Source organism: Epinephelus fuscoguttatus, linkage group LG21, assembly GCF_011397635.1.
Source record: "Epinephelus fuscoguttatus linkage group LG21, E.fuscoguttatus.final_Chr_v1".
Lineage (NCBI taxonomy): Eukaryota > Metazoa > Chordata > Actinopteri > Perciformes > Serranidae > Epinephelus > Epinephelus fuscoguttatus.
In genome coordinates, this window is record NC_064772.1 from 21,102,424 (window position 1) to 21,122,625 (window position 20,202).

General features: G+C 42.5%; 3 protein-coding genes across 4 annotated transcripts in view; 1 reads left to right on the plus strand and 2 right to left on the minus strand.

Moving 5' to 3' along the window:
* Positions 1-299, minus strand: part of atp8a2 (ATPase phospholipid transporting 8A2) — a 61,726-nt gene extending 61,427 nt beyond the window's left edge. Inside the window, exon 1 of one of the 2 annotated variants that reach the window (XM_049565340.1) lies at positions 159-299. The gene's annotated coding sequence lies outside the window, so the exon portion shown is untranslated. The remainder of the gene's footprint in view (positions 1-158) is intronic. The other variant, XM_049565341.1, reaches the window with a different exon arrangement.
* A 167-nt stretch (positions 300-466) lies between these two features.
* rnf6 (ring finger protein (C3H2C3 type) 6) lies at positions 467-7,605 on the minus strand. The gene is made up of 4 exons (XM_049565001.1): positions 7,508-7,605; positions 6,208-6,363; positions 5,856-6,020; positions 467-4,218 (listed from the first exon to the last, which is right to left on the minus strand). Exons 2-4 carry the CDS (start codon positions 6,347-6,349, stop codon positions 2,366-2,368), a joined length of 2,160 nt encoding a protein of 719 aa, XP_049420958.1. The 5' UTR covers positions 6,350-6,363; positions 7,508-7,605; the 3' UTR covers positions 467-2,365.
* A 1,006-nt stretch (positions 7,606-8,611) lies between these two features.
* Positions 8,612-19,950, plus strand: cdk8 (cyclin-dependent kinase 8). The gene is made up of 13 exons (XM_049565002.1): positions 8,612-9,121; positions 10,517-10,592; positions 10,973-11,083; positions 11,715-11,855; positions 14,516-14,573; positions 14,657-14,788; positions 14,904-15,047; positions 16,562-16,631; positions 16,841-16,913; positions 17,075-17,172; positions 17,377-17,455; positions 17,584-17,742; positions 18,797-19,950. The coding sequence occupies exons 1-13, from the start codon at positions 8,994-8,996 to the stop codon at positions 18,920-18,922; spliced, it is 1,395 nt and encodes a 464-aa protein (XP_049420959.1). The 5' UTR covers positions 8,612-8,993; the 3' UTR covers positions 18,923-19,950.
* Positions 19,951-20,202: the final 252 nt, after the last annotated feature.

Here is a 20,202-nt window from a genome sequence, read left to right on the forward strand (position 1 = left end):
TGTGTTATTTCTTTTAAAAGTTAACGTTACATATGACCTCTGACGTTAATAACCCTTGCAGTTGACCTAACGTTAAACTTAGCGGACATAAAATAGTCAAAGGAGTAACGTTGCGTTGCTAGGTTACATGATGAGTACCGTTGTTAGCTAACACTCACCCCAACGGCGAGTTTTACGGCGATTTAAAGCCACCAAAACATGCGTAGTGACTTTTAAAATCCCGCCTGCAACGTAATACATTTGTCCTTTAGTACATTCGCATGATTGGTTTGTTAAATACAAATTATAATAGCCATAATATGGCTAATATGCTAAAGCTTGGTGGCTGCTAAAGCGGTTAGCCGTTGACGTCTGTCGCCCAAAACCTCACGCGCACACATTCGCTTCCTAATGGCGCGCGCGCGCACACACACACAGTATATATATATATATATATATATGTATCCATACACACCAGATTTCCAGGCATAACAAAGCTGCATTTTATTCCATTGTTAAGGAGCAGAGAAGAAAACCCATGTCTTCATTTTATTACATAGTAACATATTTATCTTAACTGTTTACTCTCATCACATTGTAACATAATACATATTCATATTTCAAAAGTTGATCTCCATCTTATTAAATAGGAACAGAATAAATATTCACTTCTGAGCTCAGTGGCCACAACCCTCTCCAAGTCTTCACGGTGGACATAAGATGAACAGAAGCCTTCTGAGAACCAGGCTTGCTGAGACACTGGACCTTCCTTTCAGCACCCACGCAAACTCACATGCACACACAATTAAACCATACAAACGTAGCCCACTCTCACACACTCGTACATACTATACTGCATCACTCCTGCAGTGTTATTAGTGACATGTTAACTGCAGAGATGTAGTAGCTCCTGTTTACTTCTGTTGTTGATGTACAAAGTGACCCTGGCAGCAACACACTGACTAGGTGGTTCAGCTAAATAATTCACCTGTGCTACACTAGAAATGCCATCAGTGCATGTAACGTAAAGACAAATTATAAAAAGCATACAGGAATATCATATTACTAACACTGCTTCATTCAGGTGTTGCACTGGCACTGGAACTGAAATTAGACTGCAACCATTGCACTGTGACTGAAAATGGGAGTTTTGGAGCCAGAGCTGCAGCACATGTTCCAAGCATCAACAATTTTCCAGCACCTGTCTCACGAAAGAAGGATTTTGGAGTTAGCTGGACGACTGTAAAAACTCTAGAAAATCTATTTTTATTCTTCCATTCCTTGCTCCAGGTTTTTGCTCGGCAGGTATATCAAGCTAACTACTCAATGCAACTTCATGACGCAGGTGACAAAGTGTCGGTCAGGTATAGAACAGCAACAGGAACCGAGAGGAAACATTGATTTCAGGGTAAACAAGACTGATTTTAAGTGGAGATGATAATCAGGCATTACAATGTAAACAATGAACAGCAAAACAAACAATACTGTCTTTTCTCTCCGTATTGCACAACTCAGACTAAATTACATCTCTGAATTCCTGATTATCACGTGCCTTCTGCATTTCATTTGAATTGTGCTGCTTCTATGGGTAATGTTAATGATTTTAAAGTGGCTGATTTTAGTAGGTGACTTTTATGGGTGAATTCTGTATTGCATTATATGGAACACGTATGGAAACGGCTTAAAAAAATACTACTAGACATACAGAATAAAACTTATTTCAAAATTAAATACATAGCTCATACACATCCCAATAAATCATACATTTCATAGTCAACTGTAAAGGGACACTTTAAAATGGATGCCAAAGCTTTAAAATAGTGAATGTTTAAAAAAAAAAAAAAAAAAAAAAAAAAAAAAGGTTTCCTGCTTTTGTTTTAAACAGATGGCATGTGAGGAAAGGCTTGCTTCAAAACTCTTAAATACAAGCAGTGTCGAGTTATTTACAGCTTATACTGAATAAATCAGGTCTAGAAGTGATTTGTGTAGTCCAGTTGTGACAAAGAGACGTCACATGTATCAGACATTTAAGAGTTAAAGTGAGACTAGTCAGCAGCGGCTACAGGAGCTCCTTAAGCATTAATGCCATCCATTGACATGGGCCTCTTAAGCTTTGTGACAGAGACCAGTGAAACAGGTCATAGGAAGAAAAAAATAAAACAATACGTTGCTGAAAACAAAGTCTAAAAAAATAAAATTTTGTTAATTCTCTGCATTTATAGTTTCTTTTTTTCTGCACTTTTGGTTCAACCTTCTTCAGCTTCAACACAATGGATATTTTTCAAACAAATTAAACCATGAAAGCGCTATGTACATGCAAAGCCCACTTGGGTCTGCTCAGTTCAGCCAGCCAGGAACTTGATAGTTGTGTTTGTGAGCAAATAGGTCAGTCATGATGCACAGCGAGTATGGGCTGCCTGCAGATGGGGCAGGTGTTGTTTTCAGAGAGCCAGCGGTCGATGCAGTGGATGTGAAATTCATGGGCGCAGGGCAGGCGGCGCAGCTTGTTGCCCTGGGCATACTCATTGATGCAAACACTGCACGCACGACCCATCTCCCCCTCCAGGTTGGCCTGACCATATGTACGCGTGGATAGATTGTCAATCTGCTCTTTGGTCAGGCCCCTAGGGTGTTCGTCATCCTCCTCGTCGTTGAGCAAGAAGAAGTGTGCCAGCCGCAGGATGGGTAGAGTACCGTTTTCTACCAGGTTGTTGGTGTCTCTGCTGGTGGCTCGTCCTTCTGTGGTGCTCACTACACCTCCTCCGAGCCTGGCCTGCCCACCCTGGTCCTCCTCGCTTCCCACCAGCCCCACCCTCTCCTGATCTACTCCACCTGTACCAACCTGGCCAGCTTCACTCTCATTTGTATGTAGACGACTGGCTGGGCTGGTGCTACTATTTGTAACACTTGCATCTGTGTGGCTAGGTGCAACAGTTTCAGAATCAGCCTCTGTCTCCATTAAGGAGCTCAGCTCCCCAAATCCGGTCATGATCTGGCGCAAGATGGACCGCAGGGCGGTGGAGTTGGGCTCCCCCAGGCCTGTCTCACTGATGCGCCTCAGTGGAATCCGAATGGTGCTCACATAGGTACGAATCCCAGCTCGCTCAGAGCGGGAGATGGTGCGTCTAAATCCACCACTGTCACTTTCAAATGTGACAGTATTCTCAGCAACACGGGCACGAGAACGCGTTCTACTGGCGATGCTGTCCCGATCGCGGTTTTCACCAGGTCGAATCCTTCTAACCTGCAGGTCCAACATGATGGTTGGGTGCCGTCGCACCGCTGAACTTCCTGCTCCTACTACATGCGATTCACTTTCGCGTTCTATTGTCTCTACAACTGGCTCTGTTAGAGCCGCAGGTTCTGCCACAGCCTCCCCGGTCTCCATGGAAACAGAGCTTGTGCCACTACCTGGCTCAACAGTGTGGATGCTAGAGCCACTGACACCAATGCTTGATGGTGAAGTGGTACTGGCAACAGGTATTCTGTGCAAGGGGGAACGGCTGCGCCTTGACAAGCGGGATGACACCCCACCCCCTGCTGCAGCCCTGCGTGCACGACCACGTGATCGAGTCCTACTGCCACGGGATTCGTGTCCCACTGCTGGGGCCTGAGACCCAGACTGCGGTGACACACGGGGACAGTCTATAGAAGGAGATATATCATCACTGCCCTGCTCTACTTCTGCATTCAGGGCTTGATGTTGCAAAGGTGTCGTTTGATCGAGAGAAGGGTTGGGGACAGTGGGAGGTGGTGCTAAAGAGTGCAAAGTAGCACTTCTCCTCTGAGCAGCAGCTGGGGCGGCCACTGGTGCAGGAAGTGCAGGGGGACTCATAGAAAGAGTGGTAGTGCTGCTGCGTGTACGCCGAGTCTGCATCCTCCTACTGAGGGCTGGGCGGGGGGTGGGGTACGGGACAGGCCTTTGCGTGGTTGAAGGGCGAGGGTTGGAGAACGAGGAAGCAGTGCGTATAGAGGGTGAAGTTGTGTTCGGGGCAGTCACTGGCAGCTCTGCAGTGTCCGCAGCATCATTATGCTCCCCCGGCTCCGGCTGATCATGGTTAATGTTGATCTCCAGGCTAAAGCGGAATTCTCCACTGTTGGGGTTGGTCCGGCTGACAGCACGCCATGTTTGGTTGCCACTCTGCCCACTGCGAGTAGCATTGCCAGTGCGTCTGAAAGTGTTAAGCCACTCCAGTAATGAGTCACCATTAGAAGTTTCTGCTCCAGGCTCTGTGCCCCCTGTACAAAAAGAATAAATATGGGTAAGACTGTAAACTAACATGCATCATCCATAATCTCATCTCTTGCACAGGCAAGGCCTGATGAAAAGATTGCAATTTCCTGGTTTCCACTTACAACAATGACAGTTTTAGCCAATCTGTTTCATACCTTAATCAAATCCCGCACTTTCACTGTATTCCCTGCCCAGTTAAATCAGACTCAAAGTTGAACAAACTGATGCAACCAAAGCGTACACCAAACTACAATATAAGATTCATCAATATTTGTCCAAGTAATGTATGAAGAATGTTTCAGGAGCACTCAGTTTTATTTATTTATAATGATCCAGTATCACAGAATATATGATGAAAGCGGCAATTTGTTTGTCAAATGTTTTACAGTTTTCAAAATACAGTCCTACTACCTCCGCAAAGGACGTCATGTCTTTGGTCTTGTTTGTCTGTTTGTCAACAGATTACAGAAAAATTATTATTTTAATGAAACTCTGTGAAATGGTGTGCCATGGGTCAAGGAAGAACCTATTAAGTATTGGAGTGGATCCAAATCAGAAGGCAGATACACAAGTTCTTTTTCCATTTTCATTAACATTAAGACATAAGGCCTTTGGCCTTGGCAGAAAAAAAATGCTTTGCATCTTTAAATCCTGCAGATTGCAATAAAGTCCAATACTGACAAATCATAGCCAATTGTAAAAGCACAATGATTCCATATCACAATCCACATTCACGGTAGGGCCGCATCATTTGAGGAAAATATGCAATAACGTTGATGAATTTAAGTGGTGATAAACAGATATTAAAAGGGTACTCACTACCCGACTCAGCCTTGCACAGTACCTGTGGTTGTACCACATCGTCTCTCCTGTACCCAAAATATTGCCAGACAGTTGACATGCTATATTTCTTAGTCACCAGTTCCTCTCTGGCAGTCACACTTTCATCCGCACTCATCATGTTACACTTTCCTCCCTCATCGGTGGGGAGTAGTACGGCAGCACTGGTCTCATAAACATCACTGGCATGCGTGGAGATTCTGACCTAACAGACATTGCTTAACGACAAGAGCTCAGTCTGACAGGCCAGACAGTTAACAGCATGACGCAAAAAAAAGAGGGGAAAATAGGCCTACAAACAGAATTTAGCACGTTGTTACTGACAGTGCAATATCGCAGTCTTTGTGATGTGTTAACAACAAATTAACATTGCAATGACAATAGAAAAAGAATATATTGTTCAGCTGTAATTCACAGGTGCCAGTAATCCTCTCAGATTGCCTGCATGTGTAGGTGCTCATACTTCATACAGAAAGCAATCATTACGAAGCACTCACTGACGGTGGTTTCACCATGACAACTGCAACAATGCTATATTCTATAGGCTAAGAAACAAAAATACACACGTCATCCAACTGACGTATTTACACATCATGGTTGAACTTGCAGATTTGCATGTCATAGAAGACTGGACTACTGGCATTGGCTAATATGCTGTATTATATTGTGCTGTATGTATGTTGTTGTTGTTCTTTTTTTTAGCATTTATGTTGATCAATAGTGACTTAACACGAGCCATATCACATTAACACTAGCTATCTGAAAGATCATACAGAGACAAGACTCTCCCCTTTCTCCCTACCTGCTCCTCGTCTCCCTCCAGCCCCTCTCTCCTCTCCCTCACTGCTACTGCCCTGCTGTTCTCCAGAATCAGCAGTCTGCAAGCGCTGCTCAGTACGGGGCTGAGATGACATGCGCTCTTTCGCTCCATCAAGACGCTGCCGAAGCTCCTCAGCTGTCACCTCCCCTGTGAAACATTGAACACGCAGGCTGTTATGTGCCATCAGTTACTATAGTGAGAACAGACTATTGCCATCATGCATCGTAAATATTGTATACTATGTTAATTTCATACGCTTGGATTACATGTGAAGTAAGGCCACACTGATGATTCAAATCAGTGTGTTAATATGACAAGATGTATTCCTCCTCACCAGGGGTGCCAAGCAGGTTGCCGTCTCTCATTAGGCGGTACTCCTCTTCACTCAATTCATTAATGAAGTGATAGTATGCCTCCTCCCGACGAAGACGCTCTGCCTGCCTCCGCCGTTCGTCTCCCCCACCAGGAGGGTCCATCACCGTTAAAAGTGCTGGCAGACAGATGAGTGAGGGTGTCAGTCAGGGGTGGAAAATCAGCTTTACATTTAGCATCTGTAAAATAAGGGCTGCAGCCACACATTGAGCCTGTGCAACGCCACAATTCAAATGGACATGCTTATATGTGATTAAAATATGTTGTTCAAGCAAACAGCTATCTGACTCTCTTGTGGGAGGATAAAGAATGAACGTTTTTCTTAGCTGTATATAATTTCCTGGTTTGTATATGACACTAGAGTAAAAATGCGTTACAAATTAGAGCTGTTCAATTAACATAGCCTTACAATGAGTAATCTCAAGGCAAGGACGACAGTTAAGACAACGCCATCCATTTTCTTTCTAAGACTCCACCAGCAAGACACAGGGTAAGGCTACAGTAATCTTGCTAACGTTTAGCCCTGAGTAGCGCAGTTAAGTATCGGCATGAGAAATTCTACTTCATCTATCTTTATCTATTTAAGCATGTACATCAATGCTCAATTCATTCACTGTAAGAAACTGCCACAAAAACACCCTAATAACAACGTAATCTTGATGTGAGCTAATGTTAGCCAAGTTAAACAGCAGCTACGGAAGGCCATGTTGAAGGCAGGGGAATAAAGCAACAAAACTGGCGTTGTCATCCTGGTTAGCCACCAATCACCGGCCTAGTTTTAATGACGGACACGCCAAGCGTCCAATCACAGCTCTACAAAGGCGGGCCACGATGAACTAAACGGAGGTCTCCTCCATGTAAACGCAGGGCAAAGAAGGAAAGACAAAGAATCTTCTCAGCTTTATGACAGAATAAGATTATCGCGATATAAATGCCAGGCTACGATTGACAGCGTTTCCGCCTAAACACGACAGTCCGTTTCATGGACCTTTCAAGGATGCCAAGTGTCATTAGGAATGCGCAACGGTTTAGTTGCTAACCGAGCACTAGCAAATTAGCACATCTATCGTTAGCGGATAGCAGTCCGTCGACACTGCTGTTAGCTGGTTAGCCGAGTCGCCAGCGAGCTGTGAGCCTGAATAACTCTTCAGATACACATGAGAGAAACTGCTTTATGGAGCTGTTAACGTATACGGCACCTAACACACAACCTTAGCATAGTTTTATAAGAGATGACAATGACATTAAAAGGAATTTACTACCTGACAAAGCAGCGGTAATATGGACGGTTTGCTCTGCTCTCCCTTCTCTCTCAAACCAAGATGGGACCAGTGGTGCTACAGTACACCGTCCGTCAGAAACAACCTCCCTGTCTGCACTAGTTCCTAGGCAACACAACAACGCAAACAGTGGTTGCTGTCGAAAAAATAGGTACACTGAGTGCAACAAAAATACTCTCGTAATTAATTTGTGAAACTATAATACAAACGGTGCAATTTTAATTTACTGTCGTTTTAAAGATAAGATGCTGCTACATGTGGAGTGCACCACCTATAACATAAATATATCTTTGTGTAAAGTTGTAAGTAATTGAGATAATCTTAAAAGTTTTCCAAATAAATCATTTAAACTCTTATTTCATTTTTATTTCACATTTTGAGCGCATGAAATTTGCTTTTAATGCAATATTTTTCACAATAGTGCTACTATTTTTATGTTTTAGTAAAGAAATGAGTGCCTAAACACCCACACCAATGAGCTCATGTCCTGAAACAGCCTTTCCAGTGACTTCAAATATAAAGTAGTGAAATGAAAGCAGATGATTAAAAGATCTGAAGGTGACATTATAATATATCCCCGCATTAAGAGCATCACCATATATATCAATACATTTATTTTCTGCACTTTTCTTTCCACCATTACAATTGGCTATTTGTGATTGCACTGTAACTATTTATTTCTATCTTATCCTATTTAATTTTTTCGCTTTTTCTAATTTATATTTGTGTCTTAATGAGTGTTGAATGTTGTTAATGCATTTCTTTACCGTATTAAACACTTTTAATAGCCTCTATGCTTGAAAGGTGCAAATAAACTTGCATTTTCTAATAAGTATACCTAATTAGTACCATACTTTGAGAATAAATGTAGTGTTTTTCGCTCTAATTCAAAGCCAGTGGATTGATATTTTCTGTTACACTGAGGAAACATCTCAAATGCGGCTGTATTATTACTTAAATATGGCACAATCTGGCAACATACATATGCATTTCCTCAACATACAGTTATTGTGAAGGTATAAACTTACACATCATGTCTAATTATTACGGGTATGAATTTCCACGTGGTGTAGTCTGTCTACCCATTTTCTTGAGCCCTTTCTCTGCTGCAGGGCTGTCTTCACGACGTTTTACGACAGTGCCGTGCGCGAGTACGCCGTCGTTACCGAGTGAAGTGCGTCTCTTTGGAGCAGATACCGGCTGAGGGAAACGCAGCAACAAGAGAAAGGAATACATTTCGGGCTCGTTTTCCACCTGGACTACCACCGAGCACGGCGCATCCCCTCCGGTACGAACAATTCAACCCGAAAACTCGATGTGGAAGCTGGGCTGAGGGAAGAAAGGGCCACGCTGGGGACGGCAACTAGCTGAATTACCAAACCGAGCTCGTTGGAGTAGCCTAGTTGCCTCCCAAGCGACGCTTTAAAAAAGGAAGGAGCGGACACATTTTGCCCGAACAGAGGTGAAAATGGACTATGATTTTAAGGTGAAGCTGACCGGCGAAAGAGAGCGTGTCGAGGACCTGTTTGAGTACGAAGGATGCAAAGTGGGAAGAGGCACCTACGGTCATGTATACAAGGCGAAGAGAAAAGATGGGTGAGTTGATGACCAGCAAGGCCTCTAGCCAGTGAACCCACCGCCTGCCCCCCTCCTCCCTCTCCCAAATACATTTTAATCACTTCTCTCATGTTTTTCCTCTCCGTAAGGCTGCTGTGCAACTGGCACATCAGACATGTTGGAGATTTATGCAGAGAAATAAGCAGTAAATGCATTGTAATTGACTGCACAGTGAGGATGCTTTTGGAGCTTTCTGTCATGCACACTGACAGGATTTACTATTGTGACTGTGTGAGGTGTCTGTTAAAAGGCATCCATTTTGTCCAGTTGTCAGGGCATTATTTTATTTAGTAACATTAAGAGCATTTGCAGGTGAAGTGGTGAATATAGGATACAGCAGGTGCATGTGCAGGCACTTGTTAATGCTGACACTGGCCCTTTTGTAAAGGGGGCAGGTTGCTTTTGTCATACTCAAGGTAAATACCTCTGCATGACTTATATTAATTTTGCCATCACATTGTTTGCCACAAATGTTTAATATATTGAAGGATCTGACACGAGAGCTGATATTTTCGGCTACTTAAGCAGAATTTAGTTGTTTACATGCTCTGTTATCTTGCATGCCTCCATTTGGGGTCATGTTTGTGCTGTTCTTGTCCGTATTGCTTTCGACCTCAGCCCACCTTAATTTCCTTATTTGTGTATTTTTTGGCTATTTTTGCCTGTTAGTCAATAGTGGAAAGATTCCATGAAATAAAGAGAGGGAATGACATGGCAACAAAGGTCCCGAGCTGGACCCAAACTTCATGGACACAACGGCACCACCCACCTTCATTTGTAACTCTTTTATTTATTCCCCTTCTCCCTTCTGTTTCTAATGTAATCCATGAAACTGACTTAAGCGTGTCTGACCGGAGCTGGCTGAAGGCAGCTCGAGCTACCAGGACCATACTAAGCCCATTATCACAGCCCGGACATACTGGCAGCCGGAACCACACAAAAGAGCCCTAAAGTGTTTAAAGATGTTTGTGTTCACTTTAGGAGGCTGCTGTTTATGAGAGTCTGCGAGCTAATTTGTGCTGCAGCAGTTGGACGAGGCCTGAGGAGGCACAAAGCATGGGTTTATGAGATGATTTAGGCCAGGGGGAGGGAGGGAGGGGTTATAACCGATTCATTCAAGTGCGAGCCAGTCCCAGTGCTCTGTTTGTCCCTCGCCAGCTGCCAGACAGGGCCTGTTTCCTCTCCCCCTCTATTGTTTTGAGCCTCAGAGGTGAGCTTGATTACACAAATCTGGAGGTAATGCAACTCGGCCTCTTCTCAGAGTCTCTGTGCCAGCTGCCAAGTGCCCCCCTTTATGTTTCTGTGCAGACAGCTCTCAGGGGGCCCCGCAGTCTGGTCTGGTGTTGATGTTGCTCTGCCTTTCTCTGTTTGTAGGAAGGATGATAAGGACTACGCCCTCAAGCAGATTGAAGGCACTGGCATCTCCATGTCAGCCTGCAGAGAGATTGCAGTAAGAACTGCCTGGCTTACTTTGTCCCTTTGTTTGGTCTGTGTGCAACACCCTCATGCCATTCCTAGGTGGCTTATGTAATGCCCGAATCACCTTCACGGAGTAAAACACGAGCTAGAAGAAGAAAAAAAACACTCATGTGGACACATTAATACAAACTACACCTTCAAAATCAACACCCCAAACATCATATGCATCAAGTCATTTTTACTGTGTTGCATTAAGTTGCACAAGTGATATTGTGCCCTCATCAACACAGAGATGTCTCCACTCTTAGCAGCTAACAGCAGCATTAACTCTTACAAATTAGCCATTTGTCATCCGTGATTTCTGCCATGAGTGTGTGTGGTCGCTCCTCTGAGTGGGTTTGTGTATTGCAGCTGCTGCGGGAGCTGAAGCACCCCAATGTCATCTCGCTGCAGAAGGTTTTCCTGTCACATGCAGACCGTAAAGTTTGGCTGCTCTTCGACTACGCTGAACATGATCTCTGGGTAAAATGCACGCACACGACATACACTGGAGCAGCATGGCATGACTTTAATATTGTCCATTGGATACGTTAATATGAGGGGGAATGCACGTGGAGAGTTTCTGTGTAATTCATTTATGATTATTTCGTTATTAGTTTACACAGACACAAGTGCACATACTGCAGATTCCCACCCATTTATGTGAGTTTATGCAGCTTACATATTTGTATACCTTATGCTTTTACAAATGCAGAATTACTCATAGTACTGATGCATATATACTCACACTTACTATCAGCCAGTTGTAAGAAAGGAAACTCAAACTGGTGCTAATTATGCACTGCTAACTCTCAATAAAACGCACAAGCACCAAGAAGCATTCGACATTTGGTAGTCAAACCTCTGCTGCATTACACTTGGCAGCATATCCAAGCTGAGTTAAAATGCCATTTTCTGCCACAAAGCTGCAGCAGTCACATTCCCCTCCCGAGGAAGTGGAAACACATGCCACAAACATCAGTTTCACTGATCTAGCCTGTTGCATACAGTTACATTTGTGACCTTACAAATGTGGAAAAGCGCACCAAACGATGTATTTCAGTCATCACGTTCGCACACACACCACAGTTACTATTATCTTGTCTTTCCGTAGCACATTATTAAGTTCCACAGAGCGTCCAAGGCCAACAAGAAGCCACTTCAGCTGCCGAGAGGAATGGTCAAGTCTCTGCTCTACCAGATCCTGGATGGCATCCATTACCTCCACGCCAACTGGGTCCTCCACAGAGACCTTGTAAGAGGATTGGGGAGGGCAGAGAGGGAAGGGGAGGAGGGGGAGAGAGAAAATATTTTGGTAGAAGGGAAAACAAGGCAGCAGTTGATGAGAGATTGCAAGATTGTTACTGGACAGAGAATCAGTGAAAGGCATATGAAGCTGTGTCAGTCTGCATGTGTTTAGTTATCGCTCCTAAATACTTAATGTTGAAGAATGATGATTTGGTAACAAGTTTATGTCAACCAAGACTAGTGTGCATTTTTCATAATATACAACTTCTCTGCAGTATTCTTTAGGTTGGTGCATAAAATGATTGTAATTTCAGATAGTTGTGGTTACTATGTTCTGAGGGAAACTAACAGGCTTTGTTTTTTAGTCTTGTATTTGTTTCTGTTTAATAAGAATTTATTAATACTCTGAATTTAGTCTCAGCTGTTAACAGATTTCACCTGTTTGGTTGAATTGGAAAAATTGTCTACTGTTTAAATGCACAGTGAGATGGAAATGGTACCCCCCTCCTGTGGGATGCAGTGTGTTTATTGTGTCCACTAGAGGGCAGCAACATAGAGTTTTCATTACACACCACATGCTGGCTCACATAGTGACGCTGCAGGTATTTGAAAGTCTGAAAAAGCATTGAAGTCAGTGTCCATAAAAGAAACTATCTTGGCTGCTCCAGGCAGTGATGGTAATTATTAGTTTGAAGGAAGATATTTGCACATCCAAAAGTCTCAGATGAAGGTGTGTTGGGAAATATCACTTGAATCTTTGAACAGAAAATCCTGCACCCTGCTCAGCTTCACAGTTTATTAGTATTTTAATAGTAATTTTATTTTATATTTTTTTTATTTGATTTTTTTTCAGCTACACATTTTATTAGTAATTTAATTGTAATATTTTTTTCAACTTCACAGTTTATTGATAATTGAATAGTAATTGTTTTTTTTAATTTTTTTATTTTATTTTCTTTTTTTTACAGTGTCCCAATTCTCAGTGTTCAACACCATTATTTACAACATTGAGCTTAAACAGAATCTGCTCCACCCATTTCACAGGTGTGCACAGGTGTGGGGGATTTTTGCCTTTATTGTGTAAAGAGCCTGAGGGTTCTAGTTTTTTTTTAATGTTGGCAAATGGTGTACAGGCTGTTGTCAGTTATTTAGAAACACACTCACAGCTGATTAATTCCCCCAAGTTGTAAATAATGGTGTTGAACACTCTTGATGAAGATTCAGGGGGACTGAAACATTAGTGTTACTAATAAATTGTGAAGCTGAGCAAGAGCAGTGTGCAGGTTTTTCTGTTCAAAGACTCAAGTGATGTTATGAAATCTTTTTATATCTGATTGTGGGGTAGGGTTTCAACAATAATCAACATGTTGATTATTTTCTTAATTAGTCAGTTACTTGTTTGGTTTAAAAAATGTTAATTAATGTTTTCTAAAGCTCAAGACGATGTCATTAAATGTCTTGTTTGGTCAGCAACCCAAAGATATTCGGTTTACTGTCACAGAGGAGTAAAAGAAACTGAAAATAATCACATTTAAGAGGCTGGAATCAAAAAACTTTGATATTTTGTTACTTAAAACTGCATAAAATGATTAATCTGATGTCAAATTAGTTGTTGATTAATTTAATAGTTGACAACTAATGGATTATTTGATTAATAATTCCAGTCTAATTGTGGTCTCTTGACAAATTAAACACTAATAAACTGAAATTGTGATTCTTGTGAGAATAGATTTTGATGGTATGACAGATATGATCCTAAAAACATATCAAATTACAGTATGTGTTAGGGCTTATATATACTTTTTCATGTACAGTACAGGCCAAAAGTTTGGACACACCTTCTCATTCAATGCGTTTTCTTTATTTTCATGACTATTTACATTGTAGATTCTCACTGAAGGCATCAAAACTATGAATGAACACATGTGGAGTTATGTACTTAACAAAAAAAGGTGAAATAACTGAAAACATGTTTTATATTCTAGTTTCTTCAAAATAGCCACCCTTTGCTCTGATTACTGCTTTGCACACTCTTTCTCATCAGACCAAAGCACAGAAGGTGTGTCCAAACTTTTGGCCTGTACTGTATATCCACATAGTTTCAAATGAGAAATAGGATAAAACAGTATTGTTTATATTGCCATAGTTTGATATTGTGTTACATAACCTGTTAGGTTCATAAAGCCGTGCCAGTGTTTGTATCTCTCCTCTGCGTGCAAACCCGGCCTCACTCCATCACAAGTTCTTCTGCAACATGGAGGGAGACAAAGTGCCAATGCTCTAGTATAGTCAGTCTATTTCTTTTATATAACTTTTCATTTACAAGTTTTGCAGTTGCAGGTTCAAACTGGGAAGAAAAAAACCTTTCTTAGTGTTTTATTTTGATCACAGTCTGTTTTAATGAAAATGTGGCATCTCACATGTGGTGTTGACTTACAACTGAACATTTAGCCACTTTCACCATGTAGCCTAAAAATACAGATATAATTTTTCGTCCATATTATCCAGCCCTATTTTGGTTTCTAAAAAGTCTTATATTCAACTTGGTGAACTCTGCCAAAGCTCAACAACTGGGTCAATCAAAGCTGATTTAATCTCAGTGGTTTTGCTGTAATGTGTGGATTGTTGACACATGCTCAAGATGGTGTGTGTGTCTCTTTTCCTCAGAAACCAGCCAACATTTTAGTGATGGGGGAAGGGCCGGAGAGGGGTAGAGTAAAGATTGGTATGTATAATGTCTCCTTTATAAAATGTTTGCTGTCATAAAAGTTTGCTGTTACTTCACTGACTGTAATGTCTGCTCTGCAGCGGACATGGGGTTTGCCCGTCTCTTCAATTCACCGCTGAAGCCTTTAGCCGATCTCGACCCTGTGGTGGTCACCTTCTGGTACAGAGCACCTGAACTACTGCTGGGGGCTCGGCACTACACCAAAGCCATCGGTGAGAATTGTGCAACACCATCTGTCTGTGCCTCTTCCCAAGTGTGAACACATGCAAACCAGTTCTACTGACTTCAGTGACAGACTAAGTTAGTGTGCGCTCTGCTTTCCTTCAGACATCTGGGCGATTGGCTGCATCTTTGCAGAGCTGCTGACGTCTGAGCCCATATTCCACTGTCGCCAGGAGGATATCAAGACCAGTAACCCTTACCACCACGACCAACTGGACCGCATCTTTAACGTCATGGGTTTCCCTGCTGGTGAGAGTCCAGTGCTGCCAGACTACTACTCATAAAACATGCTCCATTTTAAATCATTAAATACATGCTGATTTTTTTAATGATATACTTGATTTGCTTCAAAAGAGGATGCATTGCTTGGGTCCTCAAGGGAAATAAGTACTCCTGATTTTCCAAACTAAGAATGTAAATTAAAGGGACAGTTCATCCCACAATCAAATATACCTATTTTCCTAGATGGATTGTTTTGGTGTGAGCTGCAGAGTGTTGGAGATATCGACCATAGAGATGTTTGCCTTCTCTCAAATATAATGGAACTAGATGGCACTCGACTTGTGGTGCTCAAAGCGCTAAAATAATAAATAATAAAATAATAATTTTGAAAAACTCAACAGAAATGTCTCTTTCCAGAAATCCTAACCTGGTTACTCAGCAGTTTCATGTAGGAACTATTTTCTTTCTACTTAATTACACCTGCCAATTGTATCACTGCGTAGAAGGAAAGGTGCATCTGCTGCTAGCTCACCTAGCACCACTGAGCTAGCTAATGTTGCAGCTTAGTCGAGGAGGATGCTATTAAACTCAGCATGTTGTCCATGAGTAGACGCACACTTCCTTCTGTTCAGTGATAAGTTTGGTGGGTGTAGTTCGGTGGAAAGAAAATAGTTCCTACATGAAACTGCTCACAACAAGGTGTGTGGATTATTTTGAGTAACCAGGTCATGATTTATAGAAAGAGACATTGCTGTTGAGTCTTTTTTTTAATGTTTTTTTTGGCACTTTGAGAACCACAAGCAGAGTGCCATCTAGTTCTATTATATTCGACAGAAGGCAGACATCTCTATGGCTGATTTCTCCAACACTCTGTAACTCACACCAAAACAATCTAGACTGATAAATAGCACTACAGGTAAGAGGAAAAATATATATTTGATTTTAGGGTGAACTGTTCCTTTAATGCTGTTGAGCTGCTATTAAACCAAAGTGTCACAGCTGCTGTGTTTCCTTTGTAATGGAAAAATGCTGTGGAAGGATAAGCATTTTCCCTTCCTAACAGAGGCAGATTATTCGCCTGGTCTTTTCAAGCTCCTTCTTTTTCCTTCAGGCAGTACTGTGGTCTGTTTGCTCTGAACACCAATCCACTGACACGATAAATGTAGCCAAGTCACAAACAGAAACTTTTACTTGCAGGGCTACATTTGGGCCTGTATTTTCCAGTTCACTTAAGCTTCTTTTTCTTCTGCCATCTCTGCTGCACTAGTTATGTAATTCACCAGTCTGTCTGATGGGTTTAGTGTTGATCCTGCAAGACAATCAAGCATCCTAGCAAATTTAAATTGATCATATGTCATATATCTTAACCTGCAAGTCAAAACCAAAGCTCAATATGCCCTTGATGTAACAAGGGTTTGTTGTGGGGCAGATCTTGTGCTTATAAAGATTGTAATCCAAACCCCACTACAACCTAAATAATCTGTTCTTGAAGGGAGGGAGTGCATGACGTAGTGTAATCCTGTCTTTCCCTCATTTGACAGATAAAGACTGGGAGGACATCAAAAAGATGCCAGAACACTCCACGCTGATGAAAGACTTTAGAAGGAACACGTGAGTGTGCCGAGCACCACTGTCCTAGTTTTCTGAAAGATCAGAAACAAAGTTGGAGCGAAGCAAAGTGCTATGTCTGCTGGCAAAAATACATCTCTGAGTGTTGTACGCAATTCTTGCTTAACCATGTAATAACTCTGCGTGTTTTTATATGTGGTAACTGCACCGACGGCATGGTATTAATATGATTTGCTCCTTCTCTGCCACAGATACACAAACTGCAGCCTTATAAAGTACATGGAAAAACATAAAGTCAAACCAGACAGCAAAGCATTCCACTTGGTGAGTTAAAATGCCTCTGTAATAATAGGACAGTTGTGTTTTTTTGGCGTAGCTTTAGGACGTTAAAGTAGAATTATAATAGAAGCCACAGTTTGGTTTTCCATCTTTGTCATCATGCCACTTCTTGTTTGGGGGCTGACATTGTGTGCACTTCATTACAGCTGCAGAAGCTGCTGACCATGGACCCCATCCGTAGAATCACATCTGAGCAGGCCATGCAGGACCCCTACTTTTTGGAAGAGCCCCTGCCCACCTCTGAGTGAGTCCCAGCGCACACGCACACACACACACACACGCCTGCAGTCTGTATCCAGTTTGCTTATCGCGTGCTACTCCTTGGTTTTGAGACACATGACCCTGGGGTTGCTCCCACATTGAACAATCCATTAGCTAATTAGCTTCAAGTCATGGGAATAAGTGTTTGAAGTTGACAAGTTGACCTCTTTGCATTTTTTTTCTCCAGTGTGTTTGCAGGCTGCCAAATCCCCTACCCCAAGAGGGAGTTCCTGACAGAGGAGGAGCCGGAGGACAAGGCAGACAAAGTAAGAATTGTTGTTCAGCATGCTTATTTCATGACTATATACAGAAGGGTAAAAGGGGAAACACTGGGGTAGAGGTAGTGTTTGTACACATACAATACAATGTACATATTTTTTTTCTCTAATATTAGAAAAACCAGCAGCAGCAACAGGGAAACAACCACACAAATGGGGCGGGGCACACCGGCAACCCTGACAACAGCCACGCCCAGGGCCCGCCTCTGAAGAAAGTGCGAGTTGTCCCGCCCACCACTACCTCAGGTGGCCTCATCATGACCTCAGACTACCAGGTAGGTCTCTTCTCCCTCAGCAGTTGACTGTTGGATGAAAATATAGCTCTCTCATGTTAGTTTGGCTGTGCTATGTGTGTCTCAAGATACCGGTACAAACAAAATATTGATATCATGTTAATGATACACATATGAAATTATTGTGTAAATAATCCAGCACCTCTTAAATCATTTTGGGTTTTTTTTTCTGTTCTCTCTTTGTCTCCCTCCCACAACACCATCTGGTTGCCTTTTCACTATCTACTAAGTGTAATTGCTCTTTTTGTACGAATTTGTACAGTTACAGCCTCTTTCCCTCCTCCTCCCTACACTTGTATTATAACTTTAATTTATTTGCCAAAGTTAAATATAACTTCGATAAATATGACTCATATATAGAAGGAAAACACAGTTCATTCATTTTTCAGTAGCCGTTTATCATGTTGGGCGTCAAGGGGGGGCTGGAGCCTATCCCAGCTGACGCTAGGCGAGAGGCAGGGTACACCCTGGACAGGTCACCAGACTATCACAGGGCTGACACATAGAGACAGCCAACCATTCACACTCACATTCACACTCACGGCCAATTTAGAGTCACCAATTAAACTGCATGTCTTTGGACTGTGGGAGGAAGCTGGAGTACCCAGAGAAAACACACGCTGACATGGGGAGAACATGCAAACTCCACATAGAAGGGCTCTCCCATCCCGGGGTTCAGAAAACCTGGACATTGTTACATGTATATCTTTACGCTAGTTTTGCCAAGTCTGTCACTAGCTCTTCCTGTCAGCTCACTGTTTGAGTGCATTTACCGTTAATGACAGTATAAGGGTGCACTACAGTTGTGGCACTGGCTGATGTGAACATGGAGATGCGAGTGATGGCTGGCTTGACCGCAGTTATTTTTAGAACATGCCCTGCAGGCGACTCATTGGCTCCCTGCGGGGGATCAAGCGCTCAGAGCCACTCTCCTGGCGACCCTTGCTTTAAATCAAAAGAGCATAAGTGTAAAAATTGAGGCAATGTTTTGAATTAAAAGGATTTATTGTCTTGTTGTTTTTTTTCCTCCCTGCAGCGCTCCAATCCACATGCTGCCTACCAGAACCCTGGACCAAGCACATCACTGCCCCAAAGCAGCATGGGATACTCCTCTACCTCCCAACAGCCGCCCCAGTACTCCCACCAGACCCACCGCTACTGAGACACCCCTCACACACACATACACATACGTGCATACACTTACACACACACACACACACACACACACACACATACATATATATATATATATATATATATATATATATATATATATATATATATATATATATATATATATATATATATATATAAACACGCATACACAGCCCTCACCATGCCCACCTGAACGAATGTACTGAGGGATGTGGGGATGTCCAAGGCAACAACCCACCCCACCCCACAGAGGGCACTTTTCTTCTGCAGCAGTCTGTTAGGTCAGAGTGACAACAGTCTACACTTCTTCAAGATAACACACCCATAACCCCAGTATTAGAAACACACCTATAGAGCAAACGCTGACAGGTGAAACACAAGGCGGGAGGATGAGGAGAACGGATTCTACGCTCGAATCCAACCTGTTTCTGTTACTCAAACCAGCCAAGAGAAGATGGCTCGGTTTGGGGGACACGTGTTAATCTACTGTGTCATCTCCTCCCCTCTTCTTCTACACCTGTCTCCACACCCCCAACTACACCTCCACCCCTGCCAGTTACCCCCATTCCTGTTGAAGCTTGGATGAGACTGAAAGCTGCTATGTGACTGCCAGCGGTGACAGATACCCTGTCCGACTGTCCTCCTGTCTGTCTGTCTGTCTGTCTGTCTGTCCGTTTATTTTGTGTGTGTGTGGCCCTCCGAGGGCCTCAGCTGAGGACTGAACTGAGCTGCTGTGAAGCATGCTGGGAGGATGTGGAGCCCCCACAGCTGTGGCGTTGAGGGTTTTTCTTTCTTTTTTTTGTTCAGAAAGGACAAAAAAAGATGACAAAAAAGATTTTAGTAGTTTATAATTTAATCTGTTTTCATGGTTTTGTTTTCATGGCGAGTATGGCGGAGTGCTGTGGGCAAGCCTTACAACGTGATGACAAAACCAACCAATCGCATGGAGGACGGCAGATGGAACATGCATTGTACTGTATTGTATTGAAATATTTTACATGAAGCAAGTACCCTGACAATAAAAGTGGAAACATTGATATTGTTAATTGTGTGTATGTGCGAGCAGCCGATGAGTTATTTCCCCTTTGCACCCTTAATGACATGTTTTCTTTCGTTCTTTTCTTTTGCTATTTCTACATCACAAAGCAAGGGCTGCTGACTATTTCCCAAGAATTCGGATACATCTCATTAGCTGGCAGGAAATGGGTGGATGATTTTTAATGGTGACATCAATCTTTGCCCTTTCAACAACACAGAGTCACAGAGCTCACTACATTTTTCTAATTT

What these genes read in the sequence shown, in the direction of transcription:
- rnf6 (XM_049565001.1), bottom strand. Translation starts at nt 6,349, where the DNA reads ATGGACCCTCCTGGTGGGGGAGACGAACGGCGGAGGCAGGCAGAGCGT. An exon ending in CAACCTGCTTGGCACCCCTG is followed by an intron (nt 6,021 to 6,207) that starts GTGAGGAGGAAT and finishes AATGTTTCACAG; the next exon opens with GGGAGGTGACAGCTGAGGAG. An exon ending in TGGAGGGAGACGAGGAGCAG is followed by an intron (nt 4,219 to 5,855) that starts GTAGGGAGAAAG and finishes CTTTTTGTACAG; the next exon opens with GGGGCACAGAGCCTGGAGCA.
- cdk8 (XM_049565002.1), top strand. Translation starts at nt 8,994, where the DNA reads ATGGACTATGATTTTAAGGTGAAGCTGACCGGCGAAAGAGAGCGTGTC. An exon ending in CGTCATGGGTTTCCCTGCTG is followed by an intron (nt 15,048 to 16,561) that starts GTGAGAGTCCAG and finishes CTCATTTGACAG; the next exon opens with ATAAAGACTGGGAGGACATC. An exon ending in AAAGACTTTAGAAGGAACAC is followed by an intron (nt 16,632 to 16,840) that starts GTGAGTGTGCCG and finishes TCTCTGCCACAG; the next exon opens with ATACACAAACTGCAGCCTTA.